The following is a 15,104-nucleotide window of genomic DNA, read 5'->3' as shown; positions in this document are numbered from 1 at the left end:
CATGTTCCTTTTCAGATTTTGAGTATATGTTTAAAGTTTTTGCTACAGAATGTACATGCAAAGGGTTTTTCCTCTGTATGAACACTCATGTGTGTTTTCAGATATTTCGTGCAGTTAAAGTGTTTGCTACAGACAGTACATGTAAAGGGTTTTTCCCCTGTATGAATCCTCATGTGTGGTTTCAGACTTTGAGTTTGGTTATAGCTTCTGCTACAAATTGTACAAGCAAAGGGTGTATCTCCTGTATGGAACCTCATGTGTGCTTTCAGACTTTGGGCATAGATAAAGCTTTTGCTACAGACTGTACACACAAAGGGGTTTTCCCCTGTATGAGTTCTCATGTGCCTTTGCAGCTTTTCAGTTTGATAAAGCTTTTGCTACAAACTGCACAAGGGCTTTTCTCCAGTATGAATCCTCATAATAGTCTTTTCAGAACATAAGAACCCACTGACCCAGCCCTCCAAGGACACAAGCAGCAGTGTCTCAATCAGAGACAGCACATTGAACACAACACTCTGCCAGCCCTCCTGCCTCGTTTCTGGGCATCCCCAGTCCCACTCCGTGGTCATGTCCCAGGCTGGACCACCAGAGGAAACAAAGTTCCTAATCCACTCCGTAGCTGCTCCCATGGGCCCAAAAGTCCAAGCAACGTAGCCTAAAAACTGTCTGGGGTGCTCACAAAAGCCTGGCCCTGTGTAGACGATAAAACTACCCCAAACATGTTTGAAAGTAAAATATCCGCTTTACCATTTTCAACCTGGCATCTTCCCAAAAATGACGGAGAATCCACTAACGCACCCGTTCCTAAACAGTGGGTCGGCAGTCGGGACCCATATTTATTTGGCGGATCAATTTTTATGGGTTGTGACTTGTGAGTGAATATCCCCTTTTATAATTCTATATATATATATACCTATAATTTCAACAGATTAAAAAAAAAAGTTTATCAGGGTTTGTATAGTAAAGGTGTAAGCTGTGTGTGTCTGATACATTGAATATCTACTGAATCAAGCAAATTAAAAACGGTTTGGGGTGGTCAGGTCACCAGGCCTATAGATGAAATGACCCCAATTTTTTTTTAAAGTTAAACATCCCTTTAAGAAGAAGTGAAAACAGTAGATCTGCTATTTTTTTTTACTTGTTTGAGTCCTCCTGGGCAATCTAATTTCTCTCATGGCCATTGAGCTAAAACGTTTGGGAACTGCATGCACTAACCTCTGTTTCACTGGGGTGTCCGGCCACTTTCTCGCCACTCTGGCACCTTTTCCACCGGTTGGGAAACGGTTCCGTTCTTTTTGGTTCTTAGTCCATGAGCCAGCTAGAGCTCCAAAATTGGAACGTTAATTATGAATTGAATGTGCAAAACCATACATATATTAAATTGTTATCACCATGAAACTTCCCCAGATTACTTAGGCCTACACAAAGACAATGATTTATTGTATTACAAATCTTAAAATTTTGCAAATTAGGCATTATATAGGAAAATATGCAAAGAAATTAAAATATGAAAAAGCTACTACTGTGGAAGGGTTATCATATTCATTTACTTATATTGATCCTATAAACAATTCAAATATAGGTATGGTTTTGCACACTCAATTCATAATTAACTTTCCAATTTTGGAGGTCTGGCTCATGGACTAAAAACTGGTTCTGAACTGAACCGATTCCCAACCGGTGGAAAAGGGGTCTCTGTGAACTAGAGAGGACTAGGCCATGGTGGGGCCCGTGGCCGTGGGGGTGACAATATATCCTCCTCCTTGCTGATGCAACCCGCTATGAACGTCTCGTGGTCATGTATCCCTCACTCCAGTCCAGTCCCCTCCACCATCTCAATCAGCTGTTCAGTCTCACCCTCGTCTCATATGATCACTGATAAGAGAGACACATTTGATTGATTGATTGATTGATATACTTCATTAATACAAAGCTGGAGAGACATGGAGACTCCTGTTACTGGACAAACATACACTCTATACTAACTTTAAGTAGCTACTAATACTATCACAATATATAACTTTTTAACAATTATTTTAACCGGTCTAGCTCTGGTCCATAGCCTTCTACTGCTTCTACCGGTCCAAAAATGTTTATAAAATAAAAGCTTCCCTGGGGGTCCCCTACTTTGAGAACTACTATTTTGCAGTTAAGAGCATCAAAACTCTTAATACCGGTCCAAAAAAAATAAAACGAATAAAAGAAAAGAAAGAAAGATTACCGGTAAAGTTCCAAGATTTTATTTTGAAGTCAGAACTGGAATTTGTCTTTGTATTAATAAGTCTCATTTGACACTTCCTTCCTCGTGTTTTGGTTTGACCAGCTGACTAGCTCCGGTCTGTCACGTGACACTATCTATTCCGTTGAATTTATTTCGGAGCTGATCGTTTATGGGGTAAGTAGTACTCAACTCAACTGTCATGTTTACCTGATAATAGCGACTTTGTCACTTTGATCATCAAATATAATATCTGCATCTGCATCTGCAAATTTGTCTTTTTAAGTTATGACTTATGCCGCACCTCGATGAAGATGGAATGTGTAGAATCTGTAGATGGACTCTGTCCCCGCATGGGGGTGAACGGGGTAGGTAGATGACTTGAGACACACACAGAAGTTGTCCTGAGATAGCAGTAAAATATAAACATCTACCCTTAATTTCAGGATGTCCTTTATCAATTGAAAGTATGAGTAAGCGTAAGCATCTATGAAAAAGGGCCATAAAAATATGACTTCTAAAAATAAGTGGTCCTGTCCTGTGGCTCAACTTGCCCCAGGTTAGGGGTAAGTTGATCCAAGTGTTGACCCACATTTTCTTTTTCCTTTCATTTTTCTATAATAATAATAATAATAATAATTAATATTATTATCATCAAGTTTAAACTTGAACAAATAATGTGTTTACTTATCAAAAATAATTGCATATCACATTTACGCAAAGTTACAAAATAATTAGTTTGACCCACAGGGCTCCATTTTCGTCACCGCTAAACCCCTTATCCCTAACCTTCTTTTCCTTTTTTTTTTTTTTTTTACTATTTTGAAAAACACTTTTGAATAGTTCAACTAGCCAGTCTACATTGACACGTTGTGAGCTTGTGCATTTTAACTTTTCAAAAAGGGTTTAGCGGTGACGAAAATGGAGCCCATAGTCGACTCATGCGATTTAATATTATTTAGATATGGGGTCAAAGTCAAGAACTGCACCTTACTGTGATAAGATATCATCTTCCTATATGGGGATTATCTGTGCTTGGTCAATTCATTACCGCATATTTTATGGCATTCATAGGTCAATATCTATTCCATAGCAGTGTTATAGTGGATATTGTGCATATTATACTTTGATAACAAGGCTGCTGACATCAGAAGCTCTTTCTCCCATCTTCCCAACTACCGCTAATCAATTGCGTGTTATTTAGATTGCCATTGCCCTTTCTGTTCTCTCTGCACTCGATTTATGTGACTACCTTGTTTATTGACTTTGAGTTCTTTCTTACTCTGTTTACTTCAATCTAATGCTTGTAAGTCACTCTGTATAACAGCGTCTGCTAAATGCCTAAAATAGATTATTTCATCTGACTTTTATCACCTGAAGCAAGCGGACCAGAGCTATCATTCCACCACACTGAGCGGATCTACTTCCGTTCTGAGGGAGAAGGTGACCTATTGGTCCCATTCCGCCGAAAGATGCCATCCAATAAGTCTGTGTCTGACGCTCCGATCACCCAGTTTGTCAACTGCCAGATACTGAGAGACCACAAGCTGCAAAGGTATAGCACGCATGCACACACACACACACACACACACACACACACACACACACACACACACACACACACACACACACACACACACACACACACACACACAGGGAGAGAGAGATAGGGACTGAGGAACTGAACAGCTCTGATGCAAATACCTTTCTTAAAACCTGGTGTGCCTATTTTGGGCGAATGGTACGAATGGTACATCAAAATTATTATTACATTTTTTATTATAATTATAATTATTACTAATGAAGAGTCACTCCACACCACAACTATAACAACGACAGTGTTGATGAATATTGCTGGGATGACTTTTAGGGCGATTTGACAAACGATAGATACACTGTCTGACAGCCAGTGAGAATCCATCTCATTGTTCAACATGTTTACAGAGCGTTAACGATATTATAGTTAACCATGTAGTGTAGTTATCATTCTTGGGTTTTCAGTATGTCTGTCACATATATATTTATTTATAGGTGAATTCATGATGAAAGTGAAAGCAAAACACCTTTAACCAAGCAAACAAAACGACACTGCCCCACCCTGTCCTTAGACCTTCAACCAGGTTAGGAGCAACTCCAAATCACAAAAGAGGGGGAAAGAGGCCTCGTTCTTATATTATTTGACAATTTGGCCAATGTTTGACCAGTTTCTATAGTATAGTTTGTTGATTACTTTTGATGCAGCATCCCCCTGGGGGTCCCAACCCACAGGTTGAGAACCACTGCTCTAACCTGTGTGTGTGTGTGTGTGTGTGTGTGTGTGTGTGTGTGTGTGTGTGTGTGTGTGTGTGTGTGTGTGTGTGTGTGTGTGTGTGTGTGTGTGTGTGTGTGTGTGTGTGTGTGTGTGTGTGTGTGTGTGTGTGTGTGTGTGTGTGTGTGTGTGGTAGAGAGGACCTCTGGGTGCGCAAGGGAAGGATTCTGGACCCAGCGAAGCTGTTCTTTGATGAACAGGGTTCTGCTGACCGGCGTGTCGACTGTGGAGGCTGCATCATCGCCCCGGGCTTCCTGGATGTCCAGATCAACGGTAATGGACCAATAAGGTTACGGGTCCATTTGGTTGCATTTTTTGGTTGAATCCTGATTCTCTTGGTTGAGTTAATGCTCTGTCACCAGACTTTCCACAGTACTTCCTCAGTACCTGTGGAAAGTCTAGTTTCTGTTTACTGTATAAATTAGACTTCACAAACCAAAAATAGCAGATCTACAAGCTCACAACATGTCGCAGCGACACCTGCATGCAACTAGAATAACGTAAAGTTTTAATGATGTCACAGGTTAGAGTCACAGGCTTTAGGTCATAGTAGCCATAGGCTCTCATCCATAATGAACTGAATCAACTTTAAGTGCAAGTTAAAAACAACCAACAACAGGGATAAATGATAACAAAATTGAGAACCTAGAGAATAAATTCAAGGCAGGAAACTACCTTAAAACTGTAATAACATAACATTAACGATCTACCTGAGATTTAAACCCAGGTCACCCAGGGGACAGCAGATGCTAAAAGGCTGGGTTTTGACTATGATGCAGTAGCTCTTGTCAACCAGTAGGTGTCCTAACTGACCACAGGATATACAGTACATTGCAACCGCCACATAGTTATTATTCACACAAATAAACTGTGAGCTTGTAGACATGCTACTTTAACTACTTTAGTGTGACACTCTTGTATGATAAAGTAGGGCATTCATTTATGAAAATAATAATAATAATAATAATGATAATAATAATACAAAATATATATATATATATATATATATATATATATATATATATATATATATATATATATATATATATATATATATATATGGTATCTATTTGCATGTCCTAGACCTAGTAGACTGTGGGAAGAGTTGGTACACATTAAACATTGACACAAGTATGACACTTGGATTCTGCCACCGTGTCGTCCTAGGAGGGTATGGCGTTGACTTCTCTCAGGCTACCGACGACGTGAGCGCCGGGGTGGCCCTTGTGGCCAAGAAGATCCTGGAGCACGGTGTCACATCCTTCTGTCCCACGCTGGTCACCTCTCCTTCTGCCGTCTACCACAAGGTACAACTTCACCACGCCACTAGACTGTTTTAGTAAGTCTATTAGTTGCAGCGATGGAAAAAGTACTACATTATTTTTTACGTAAGTAAAAGTATCAATAGTATAGTACAAGTAGAAGTCCCATATTCAAAAGTACAGAACTGATATCAAAATAACCTTTTACCAAAAGTAAAAGTACTCATTGTGCAGAATGTCCCAAATCACGACTCACAAGTTCAAAATGTATAAAAAAATCTGTGGATAATTGCTGATCAACAAGCTCACAAAGCGTCACATGCATTTTGAGCTCGTAGTTCGTCTATTTTCAAATGAAGTGGTTAATGTAAGTTTAGTATTATAAATCTGAAGTAACTAGTAACTAAAGTTTTCAAATAATTGTAGTGGAGTAAAATTACAATATTTGCCTCTGAGATGTAGTGGAGTAGAAGCATTGGAAATTGGAAATACTGAAGAAGAAAGTAAACCTATCTCAAAAGTACTTAAGTACGAGTTAATGTATTTAGTTACTTTACACACCACTGAGTAATTATTCAATTTAACCACTTAAGCCCTACTGTATGTACTGTATGTACTTTGTTGTCTGGCGATTTGTGACCTAATTCATGCCCTATGGTGTTGTGGGTCATGACCGAAAGAATACGGTCGCGAATACAAGCGGCCGAAATTAGTTTTCTCCGATGGGTGGCTGGCATCTCCCTTAGAGATAGGGTGAGAAGTTCAGTCACGCGAGAGAGACTCAGAGTAGAGCCGCTGCTTCTTCGCCTGGAAAGGAGCCAGCTTAGGTGGTTTGGGCATCTCGTTAGGATGCCTCTCGAGCGTCTCCCTAGGGAGGTCCTCGATGCACGTCCCACTGGGAGGAGACCTCGGGGCAGACCAAGGCGCAGATGGAGGGATTACATCGACTCACTGCCTTTGGAAAGCCTCAGGATCCCCCAGGTCCTTACTAATGTTGCTCTGGAGACGAATGTCTGGACCCGACTATGGATAAGCGGTTGAAGATGGATGGATGGATGGATTTGTGAAGATACCCGATCTACAAGGTCACAACGTGTCACTATGCGATGTGTTGATCGGCTACTTTCCTTACTTCTGTAAAGATTTTAAATTGTTGATTTTGGTTTTATTTAATTAAATCCTAGGTCATACCTCAGGTCAAAGTTCAAAATGGAGGAATTGAAGGAGCTGGGATTCTAGGTAAGATTCTTATTTTACAGCTGTATAGACTAGGGCTTTAAGCAACTAGTCGACTATTCAACTAGTCGACTAGTAAGTTCACTAGTTGACCTCGTTGGTACTAGTTGACTAGTTGATAAGAAAAAAAATAATTAAAAAACATTTTCTCCTGTTTTTGTAGGCCTCAAGATTAGCTAGAATGCTAGATTATAGTCACCAATGTACACAGTTTTTATATAATATATTTTTTGTAATGTTTATTTTTCATTGTTTTTATTTAGATTTTTTTTTACACAATAGGTAGTTAAACAACTAGTCGACTAGTAAACTAGGCAACTAGTCAACTAGTAAAAATCACTAGACATGAAAGCCCTAGTATATACCATTGTTTATTATCATCTAGGGACCCCCCCCCCCCCACACATCAGAAAGCAGAAACACATCTCTCTGCTTTCCTGTGTAGGCCTTCACCTGGAGGGTCCGTTCATCAGCAGGGAGAAGAAGGGAGCCCACCCGGAGAAGTACCTGCGGTCCTTCCAGTCCGGAGGAGAAGGTGGAGGTGCAGGCGGAGGCGTCAGTGACCTGCTGGAGACCTACGGCAGCCTGGACAACGTGGCCATGGTGACGCTGGCCCCCGAGCTGCCCGGCAGCCAGACGGTGGTGAGGGAGCTGAGCCAGAGAGGCATCACCGTGTCCCTGGGTGAGCCTCCTTTAGCTGCGTCTAGGGCTGTGGGCGGTCACCATTACAACATTTAAGTTGAAGATTAATTGTCACACAAATAATTGCAATTAATGATTTAATTGTATTTCTGTTTGGTTTTTAGGCTTTGTAATCACAAATTGCACAGGGCAGATATGAAATCACTGACACGTTTAATAATAAATAATATATATTACATTTTTTTCTTTTTTTACAAAAGTGTGGAAATAGTTGATCTACAAGCTTACAACACATCACTTTCATTCTTTGAGCACTTGGAAAAGCGCTATAAAAATGCAATTCATTAAATCAACACAATTCCTTTTTCTAATTGATCATATATAATCAACTAAATCTGTCGGAACCACTTGTGTGAACATTGCCTTGCCTTGCCATACTGTACTGTACTATACTGTCTTGTACTGTGTAGGACACTCGGTGGCCAACCTGTCCCAAGCAGAGGAAGCTGTTAATAATGGAGCCTCCTCGATCACGCATCTCTTCAACGCCATGAATGCCGTGAGTCACATCTAGTCCTCCTCAATGCTGTGTGTCTGAAATCAAATAAAATGAATGTAGAGCCCGACCGATCATATCAGGATCCGTGGCCTAATGCATATCGCTGTTGTCGGGCAGAAACCTCCTATCTCCATATTCTAACCTTTTTCCCCGTAAATTAACGCCCTACTTTGTCACCAAAAGCATCAAAAGTATAAGATACACACTCGAAAAGCGCCGCAAAGCTCATAAACAAGTTGTGAGCTTGTCGATCTGCTACTTTTGATGCGTTGAAATTGAAATCCTGAAAAGTAACGTTTTGGACATGAGAGACAATATCAAACTGATGGGGGGGGGGGGGGGGGGGGGAGACCTCGAAATAAAACATTTGAGAATCGATGCTACAGTAGTTGGACGTCAAATTTGTTGTGGCGGTGGGCTTGCTGATGACACGTTATTGGTTTTTAATCTGCTCTGAAGAAGGCTACTGCCGAAACGCGTCAGCGTTCTCAATAAAAAAGAGAAATTGCATCTGAGCCAGTCTTGCATCTTTCATTTTGGAGTGCCGCTTTTTCCACTTTGTTGGTTTAGTTAAGTTATATTTAAAGCTGAGCACCCACTGCCTCAACCAAGGGCAGTTTCCACAGGAAGCGCACCTTCTTTCTTTGACACGTTCTTGTGTTTGTTGTCATGGTGTCATCATGTAGTTCCATCATCGTGACCCAGGTATAGTGGGTCTGCTAACCAGTGACCGGATCCCTGCTGGCAGGACGGTGTACTACGGCATGATCGCTGACGGAATCCACACCAACCCGGCCGCACTGCGCATCGCCCACAGAGCGCACCCTAGTGGTCAGTATTATTATTATTCTTTTTACTCTATTCTGAACTCCCAGCTTTGGAATGAACTGAAAAATGGCGCGGCCTCAAAGTATAGTAAACTGATGCGTGGCTTTATCTCTGAACTAGCCTCGGTACCCAGGCTTTTATTTTCATTCGCATTCGGCTCAAAAAATTATCGGTGAACCAATATTATCCAGCGCAAGTTCCATGCGCTACCCGACCCTCTAGACCAGAAAGCTCTTAACTACCCGGTAGTAGTGCTCTCCTGAGGGCCAAATGTAGGACTAGCAGGGACAAGGGTCTGAAATACACAGGGAATCAGAGAATCAGCACAACAACTTTATTGGGAGAAGAAATAATAAGTACATTATTGTCCAAAGAAAAACTAAAGTGTTGGGAACGAGGGACAAATGGATAAAAGGCTTAGGATATTACTGTAGTACTACATTAATAAATGAATGTGGGTTTTCGGGGTTTGTGCTTCAGGTCTGGTGTTGGTGACAGATGCCATCACAGCCATGGGTCTTCCACCTGGACGTCACACGCTGGGACAGCAGGTCCTGGAGATACAGGGGCTCCACGCCTACGTAGCAGGTCCCAAAACTGTCATCATTGAGTGTTTAATTAGTTTTCTTTCACCACTGGACATTTGTCACTGTGTTGATTGGTGGCTGCGTATGTCAAGAGCCATTACAGTTAGCCTAACGATAACTATTAGGTCATTCACAGAATTTAAAAACGTAGATTGTAATTGTATGTCATACATTGAAATCTGAAAATAGTTGAAGAATCATATATGCTTATTTGAATGTGGTTCAATCTCAAAATCAAGAGATGTGTGTTATCCGATAGCTCTTACAGAAGTTACTAGTTTATTGAGAAATTATTTATTTGTATTATCCTAAAATGGTTGTTGTACTGTCTGGCACCACTGACTGTAATCTCACCAGCTCGGTTACCAAATGAAATGGATACAGGAGACTAATGTTTCATTCAGTGGGTTTACTGAGCACTACTGTATCTGGAATTCTGGATGCTGAATATGCTGTCCCATTTTAGGTACCACGACACTCAGTGGAAGTATAGCCACCATGGATATGTGTGTGAGACACTTCAAACAAGCTTCGGGTGAGTCCTACAATAATAGTGTTGTGTATTTGTTGATGAGGTATTTTTGTGGTATTCTTATGCTATGTTGATGAATTGAATACATAGGACCACAATGTAAAGAAGTCCCCTGAACCTTTTTGCGTTATCCTTTTTAGCCTACATGTCTGACTGTACCTCGTGCTGTTTACTTTTGATTCCATAATGGGCGTATTATGCCTGAGTTACACTTGGTTTCACGCTGTGTCACGCACTGCAAATAGCTAGCCAAAAATAGCGTCCCATTGCGACGCTTTGTGAGCTTGTAGATGTAGATTCGCTATTTTCAGTGTGCAACACTAACCTCGCTCCCAGCCTTTTCTCATCTCTCGAGGAGAAAAGCCTGGCAACAACCTAAGGTGTGCTGTGTAAGGTGTGCTGTGCTGTGTATAGGCTTCCGTTGAATTGACTTGCACCAGAAGCTGTCTTTTTCAACGTTGTGATTGATAATAAAAAAAAAAAGAAAGATCTTCAAAACATCAATGTACTTCCTTGGGCGGTACGTCCGGTTAGATGCTCTAAGTAGCAGGTCTCGACCAGCGTGGTGCAACACTGGCGCATAACTAAGTAAAAATGAGGCATTTGCTACTTCTACTTTATGCTTCTACGTCAGTGAAGAGAGACACAACATGGAAGACTTTAGTTTACTTTATTTGTTTATTTTGACGGCACAATGCATATTAATGGACATTACATAAATGCAGAGATTTAGCAAAAATGCACATTTTCATCGCAGTCCCCACATAAAAACATAAAACAAAACAAGCAAACAGTACCTTACATTAGGAAACAAAACATTTAAAAACATACATACACAAGGAAAGTGTGTATGTAGGAAAAGGTGTAAAGTGCATCTATATAATTTAGCAGCGTTTTTTAAGGGTTTGTAACTAAAGTAACTTGTGCATAAGGTGCAGTATTGCTTTCAAATAATACAGGATTCAAGTAATACAGGATAGGCTGTCAAGTGCACTAGACTATTATATACATGGTCACAGGTTTGGTTGTCGAGTAACCATTGTTTTTAGATTTTACTTAAAGGACCACTTCACCACTTTTCAACCTATTTTCATATAATAGGTCCTCACTAATAATCATGAAAAAATGGCGAATTTTTTTTCTTCTACTCTGTGTCTCATAGGAGGTCTGTGGGCAGTTCAGAAACCGTCCTCCAGTGACATCATCGATGGGGAATACAAGCTAATAGAAACTGCAGGCTTTCTAGTCCTGAAAAGTTGCAATGCGAATATGGAAGCCTGAAAATCTAAACATTTTTGTAAAAGAATCTTTAAAAAAATATCTGCCTAATGATGATGTCACTGGAGGACAGTTTCTAAACTGCCCACAGCCCTCCTATGAGACAAAGACTGAGTAGAAAAAAATCGTGCCATTTTATCATGATGTTTAGTTAGAGGACCTAGGTTGAAAAGTGTCCTTTAAAGGATAGAAATGACAGACAATCTCTTATTGTCAGAGGTAGGTCATTCCAGAAGACAGAGACATAGACAAAGATTATATTGATTATTAGCGCTAGGACTTATTTTAATGAATTTAATATAAACTAGAGCGGTGCCCGTTGTTCACTGGCCTACTTGGAACGATGCAAGTTGGAAATGCAGTTATTATGTCTGTATCCCTTTTATGCCCATATATGGAGTTCTTTGTCAGGCATGCCCAAATATGGAGTATATGCACAACAGGCCAGCTCCATATATGGAGATATAGGGGGGATCAGGTCCAGAGCCCGGGCAGAGGCTTTTGTGCTAGTTCTGGACAACCAGCTATCCGACAGATTCCCAAAAACCCCAAAAATATCTTTAAAAATCACACCCGTGTGAACTGAGTGGTGCAAGGTCTTATATAGTCTGATCAGCTATGTCAGTGGCGTCACACACTAACCATAGCAACCATGCTCGTTTTTTTGGTACGAACACGGGTACAAAGCCAGTTGTTGGAGTGGTTTGCACCACTCAAAAAAAGAAAAGAAATCTAATGCACTGACCACATGGTCCTTGTGAATCATTCAACTGTGGTCTCTGTCGTGTCTTGCATGTCTCTCCCCCTTTCTTGTCTCTCTACACTAAAACAACGAGGTGGAAAATCCCAGAATCTTATTTTAACCAATCTGTACAGTAGAGTATGCTAATACAATATAACTAGTATGTCTGCAGTGACTTCCACTCAAACATGTAGTCTGCGTGTGTGTGTGCGCGCGTGCGTGCGTGCGTGCGCGTGTGCACTGACAGGCTGCAGTATAGAGTATGCTAATACAATATAACTAGTATATCTGCAGTGACTTCCACTCAAGCATTTTGTGTGTGTGTGTGTGTGTGTGTGTGTGTGTGTGTGCGTGTGCGTGTGCGTGTGCGCGTACGTGTACTGACAGGCTGCAGTATAGAGTATGCTCTGGAAGCAGCCTCGCTTCACCCTGCTCAGCTACTGGGCATCAGCGATCGGAAGGGAACCCTCAACTACGGCACAGACGCAGGTAACCATTCACTACAGGGATTTTACATTACAACCACAGTTTGATATGTGTTAGACTAAAGACCCCTATATGATATCATTCTTCATCTCTGGGACCTCCGATCTACACCACTGCGCCACCCGAGCGCTTGTAAGGATCATAATTTAATTTGACGATTAATTGTGATACAAATAGCCTACTTAATAATATCTAACCCGAACATACAATGAGCGGTACCAATAATCAAAATGAATAATCTACTAATGGACAAAACAGGTCATGTCACAACAGGCAGTCTTTTTTCTATTAGGCTACTTGTTTCATTTATTTATAATAAAATAAAAATAAATACATGAATAAAGTAATTGAAAAAACACGGCCCCCTCACGTATTAGGAGGGCAGTATGAGTCACCAGAACCAAGGACGGGTGTTTTCAATTAATCGTTTAAATGGAGTTTGAAGTTACAATGGGTTTGTATGCGAAGGGGGGCGGCTAAAATAAATATCAATTATCTAAATTAAATACTGAATCAAGCAACAATTAGTATGAAATGACCCAAACATTTCTGAATGTGAAATATCCCTTTCAAAATGTTATACTTTCAAAGATTTTGAAAAATAGCTAAAATAACGGTTCTATACAAGCTCAGGATACGTTGGCACAATTAATACAAACAACAATTGATCATTAGCTGATTATTCTATTGTGATAATAAGCAGTTTATTGGTTGATTTAAAATAAGAGTTAAGTTAAGTTGACCGGGTTTTGCAGTGAGTATACAAATGTCTACCCTTCTTCACAGACCTTGTTTTGGTCGATGAAGACCTCAACATCAAGGCAACCTACATTTCCGGGGAGGAAGTCTGGAGAGAATGACCATGGGTTTTGGTGGTGGTTGGTCGACACTGTGATAAAGCGCTCTCCTCCCAACGCTCTCAGGGGACGCTGCTGCTGCCACAGTCCCCCGGCAGCACAACACTCACTAGGAGACAAAGGAGTGGAGCGCTGTCTGTCTGTCTGTCTGTCTGTCTGTCTGTCTAGCCCTGTACACCCAGAGTATACAGCTTCTTCTACAGGAGGAATAAGTGACTTCTACCATTGCTGTCAGGCAGAAACCTCTCATCTCCATATTTTAACTTTTTGTGTTTTTTCGTAAATTAGCGCCCTACTTGATCACACTAGTGTCACACAAAAGCATCAAAAGTATAGCAGACCTAAAGCTTGAAATGAGGGCTTGTAGATCTGCTACTTTTAATGCTTTTGAATTTGATGTTGACATTATTTTTATATGATTTATATGCTTTTGTGTTTTTTCCTCTCAGATGTAATCTAACTATTAAGTGTCTGTAATTCTCAGACTATTATTAGATTCAAAGCTTTCTTCAACCATGATTCCCAGGGGCTCTATATTATAGCCCCCGTTCTGTTTTAGCTCTACACTAAATAATTTCACCAAAACTCTAAGCTCACAATGTGTTGCGTTGTGAGCTTGTAGATCTGCTATTTGTGCAAAGCAAATGTCCCAGAATACTTAGGGATGCTATGAGTCTGTACTGTGTATATTTTGGTATTGTGCAAATTGTATAAAGTTTTTTATTTTTATTGAATATTCACATCTGTAAATTGGATAGTTTACATGCTTATTTTAAATCAACAAATACACTGTTTATTATCACACAACACTTGAATCGGCTATTATAATGATCTTTGTTTGTAGGCTATTAGGCCTAATTGTGTAAACACGCTATATAAATACAGTCCATTTAGGTAACCGGAATGCTCGCCCCCAAAACAGACTCGCCCCATTTATTTTGGAGACCGCTTGCCTCATGGTTCTTGTATTCTTGAATTTGTTTTACTGAGGTTACGGTTAGGAATACGTTTAGGCTGGGTTATGCATAGTTTTTCTGAGTTTAAGTTTAGGAATAAGGTTAGGTTTAGTCATAGTTTTACTGAGGTTAAGTTTAGGAATAAGGTTAGGTTTAGGCATAGTTTTATTGAGATTAAGTTTAGGAATAAGGTTACGTTTAGGCATAGTTTGTTTTACTGAGGTTACGTTTAGGAATAGGCCTACCTGGTGCCAACCGTTCTGAGGTCGCCAGATTTGACCCGGGCGACCATGTTTGGGGTTATTGTGTTACAGCGGTGGTGTGACAATATGTAGGCAGTGATTCTCAACCTTTTAAATTTAAAGGACCACCAATTTAATGCTGTTGCTGTTGGGCTGCAGGAACCTTGTATGTCCAAAACTGTTACTTTTCATGAAAAAGAAAAAAGTCAGTTATTATTTAGCTACAAGCTATTATACTTTAAATTGGTTCAATATGTATAAATCCCACAGACGAAAATACACTGATATTGTATTATTTGGCCTATGACTTATAATGACTGTTTTTCTCTTTATTTTCTCTTTCTTTGGACTGCGGCTCTGAGCCCCAGGCC

General features: G+C 40.3%; 1 protein-coding gene across 3 annotated transcripts; it reads left to right on the top strand.

Annotated features, from left to right (window-relative positions):
* Positions 1-2,309: 2,309 nt before the first annotated feature.
* On the top strand, positions 2,310-14,264 carry amdhd2 (amidohydrolase domain containing 2). 3 transcript variants are annotated; one of them, XM_079521104.1, is made up of 14 exons: positions 2,310-2,395; positions 2,505-2,586; positions 3,423-3,462; positions 3,603-3,773; positions 4,663-4,799; positions 5,694-5,833; positions 6,973-7,027; positions 7,470-7,706; positions 8,137-8,225; positions 8,912-9,056; positions 9,534-9,641; positions 10,107-10,175; positions 12,580-12,681; positions 13,465-14,264. In XM_079521104.1, the coding sequence occupies exons 2-14, from the start codon at positions 2,514-2,516 to the stop codon at positions 13,536-13,538; spliced, it is 1,440 nt and encodes a 479-aa protein (XP_079377230.1). In that variant the 5' UTR covers positions 2,310-2,395; positions 2,505-2,513; the 3' UTR covers positions 13,539-14,264. The 3 variants fall into 3 exon arrangements, with proteins under 3 accessions (XP_079377230.1, XP_079377231.1, XP_079377232.1); XM_079521105.1 differs by lacking the exon at positions 3,423-3,462 and having other exon boundaries at positions 3,599-3,773; XM_079521106.1 differs by lacking the exons at positions 2,505-2,586; positions 3,423-3,462 and having other exon boundaries at positions 2,322-2,395; positions 3,599-3,773.
* Positions 14,265-15,104: the final 840 nt, after the last annotated feature.

Source organism: Electrona antarctica (genome assembly GCF_951216825.1).
Source record: "Electrona antarctica genome assembly, chromosome: 14".
In the NCBI taxonomy this organism is placed as follows: domain Eukaryota; kingdom Metazoa; phylum Chordata; class Actinopteri; order Myctophiformes; family Myctophidae; genus Electrona; species Electrona antarctica.
The sequence above is the reverse complement of the archived record's forward strand: the minus strand, read 5'-3'. Positions and strand labels throughout refer to the sequence as shown.

Coding starts and splice junctions, on each gene's coding strand:
- amdhd2 (XM_079521104.1), top strand. CDS start 2,514: ATGCCGCACCTCGATGAAGATGGAATGTGTAGAATCTGTAGATGGACT. Junction 7,707..8,136: donor AGGCATCACCGTGTCCCTGG/GTGAGCCTCCTT, acceptor TGTACTGTGTAG/GACACTCGGTGGCCAACCTG. Junction 9,057..9,533: donor CCACAGAGCGCACCCTAGTG/GTCAGTATTATT, acceptor TTTGTGCTTCAG/GTCTGGTGTTGGTGACAGAT.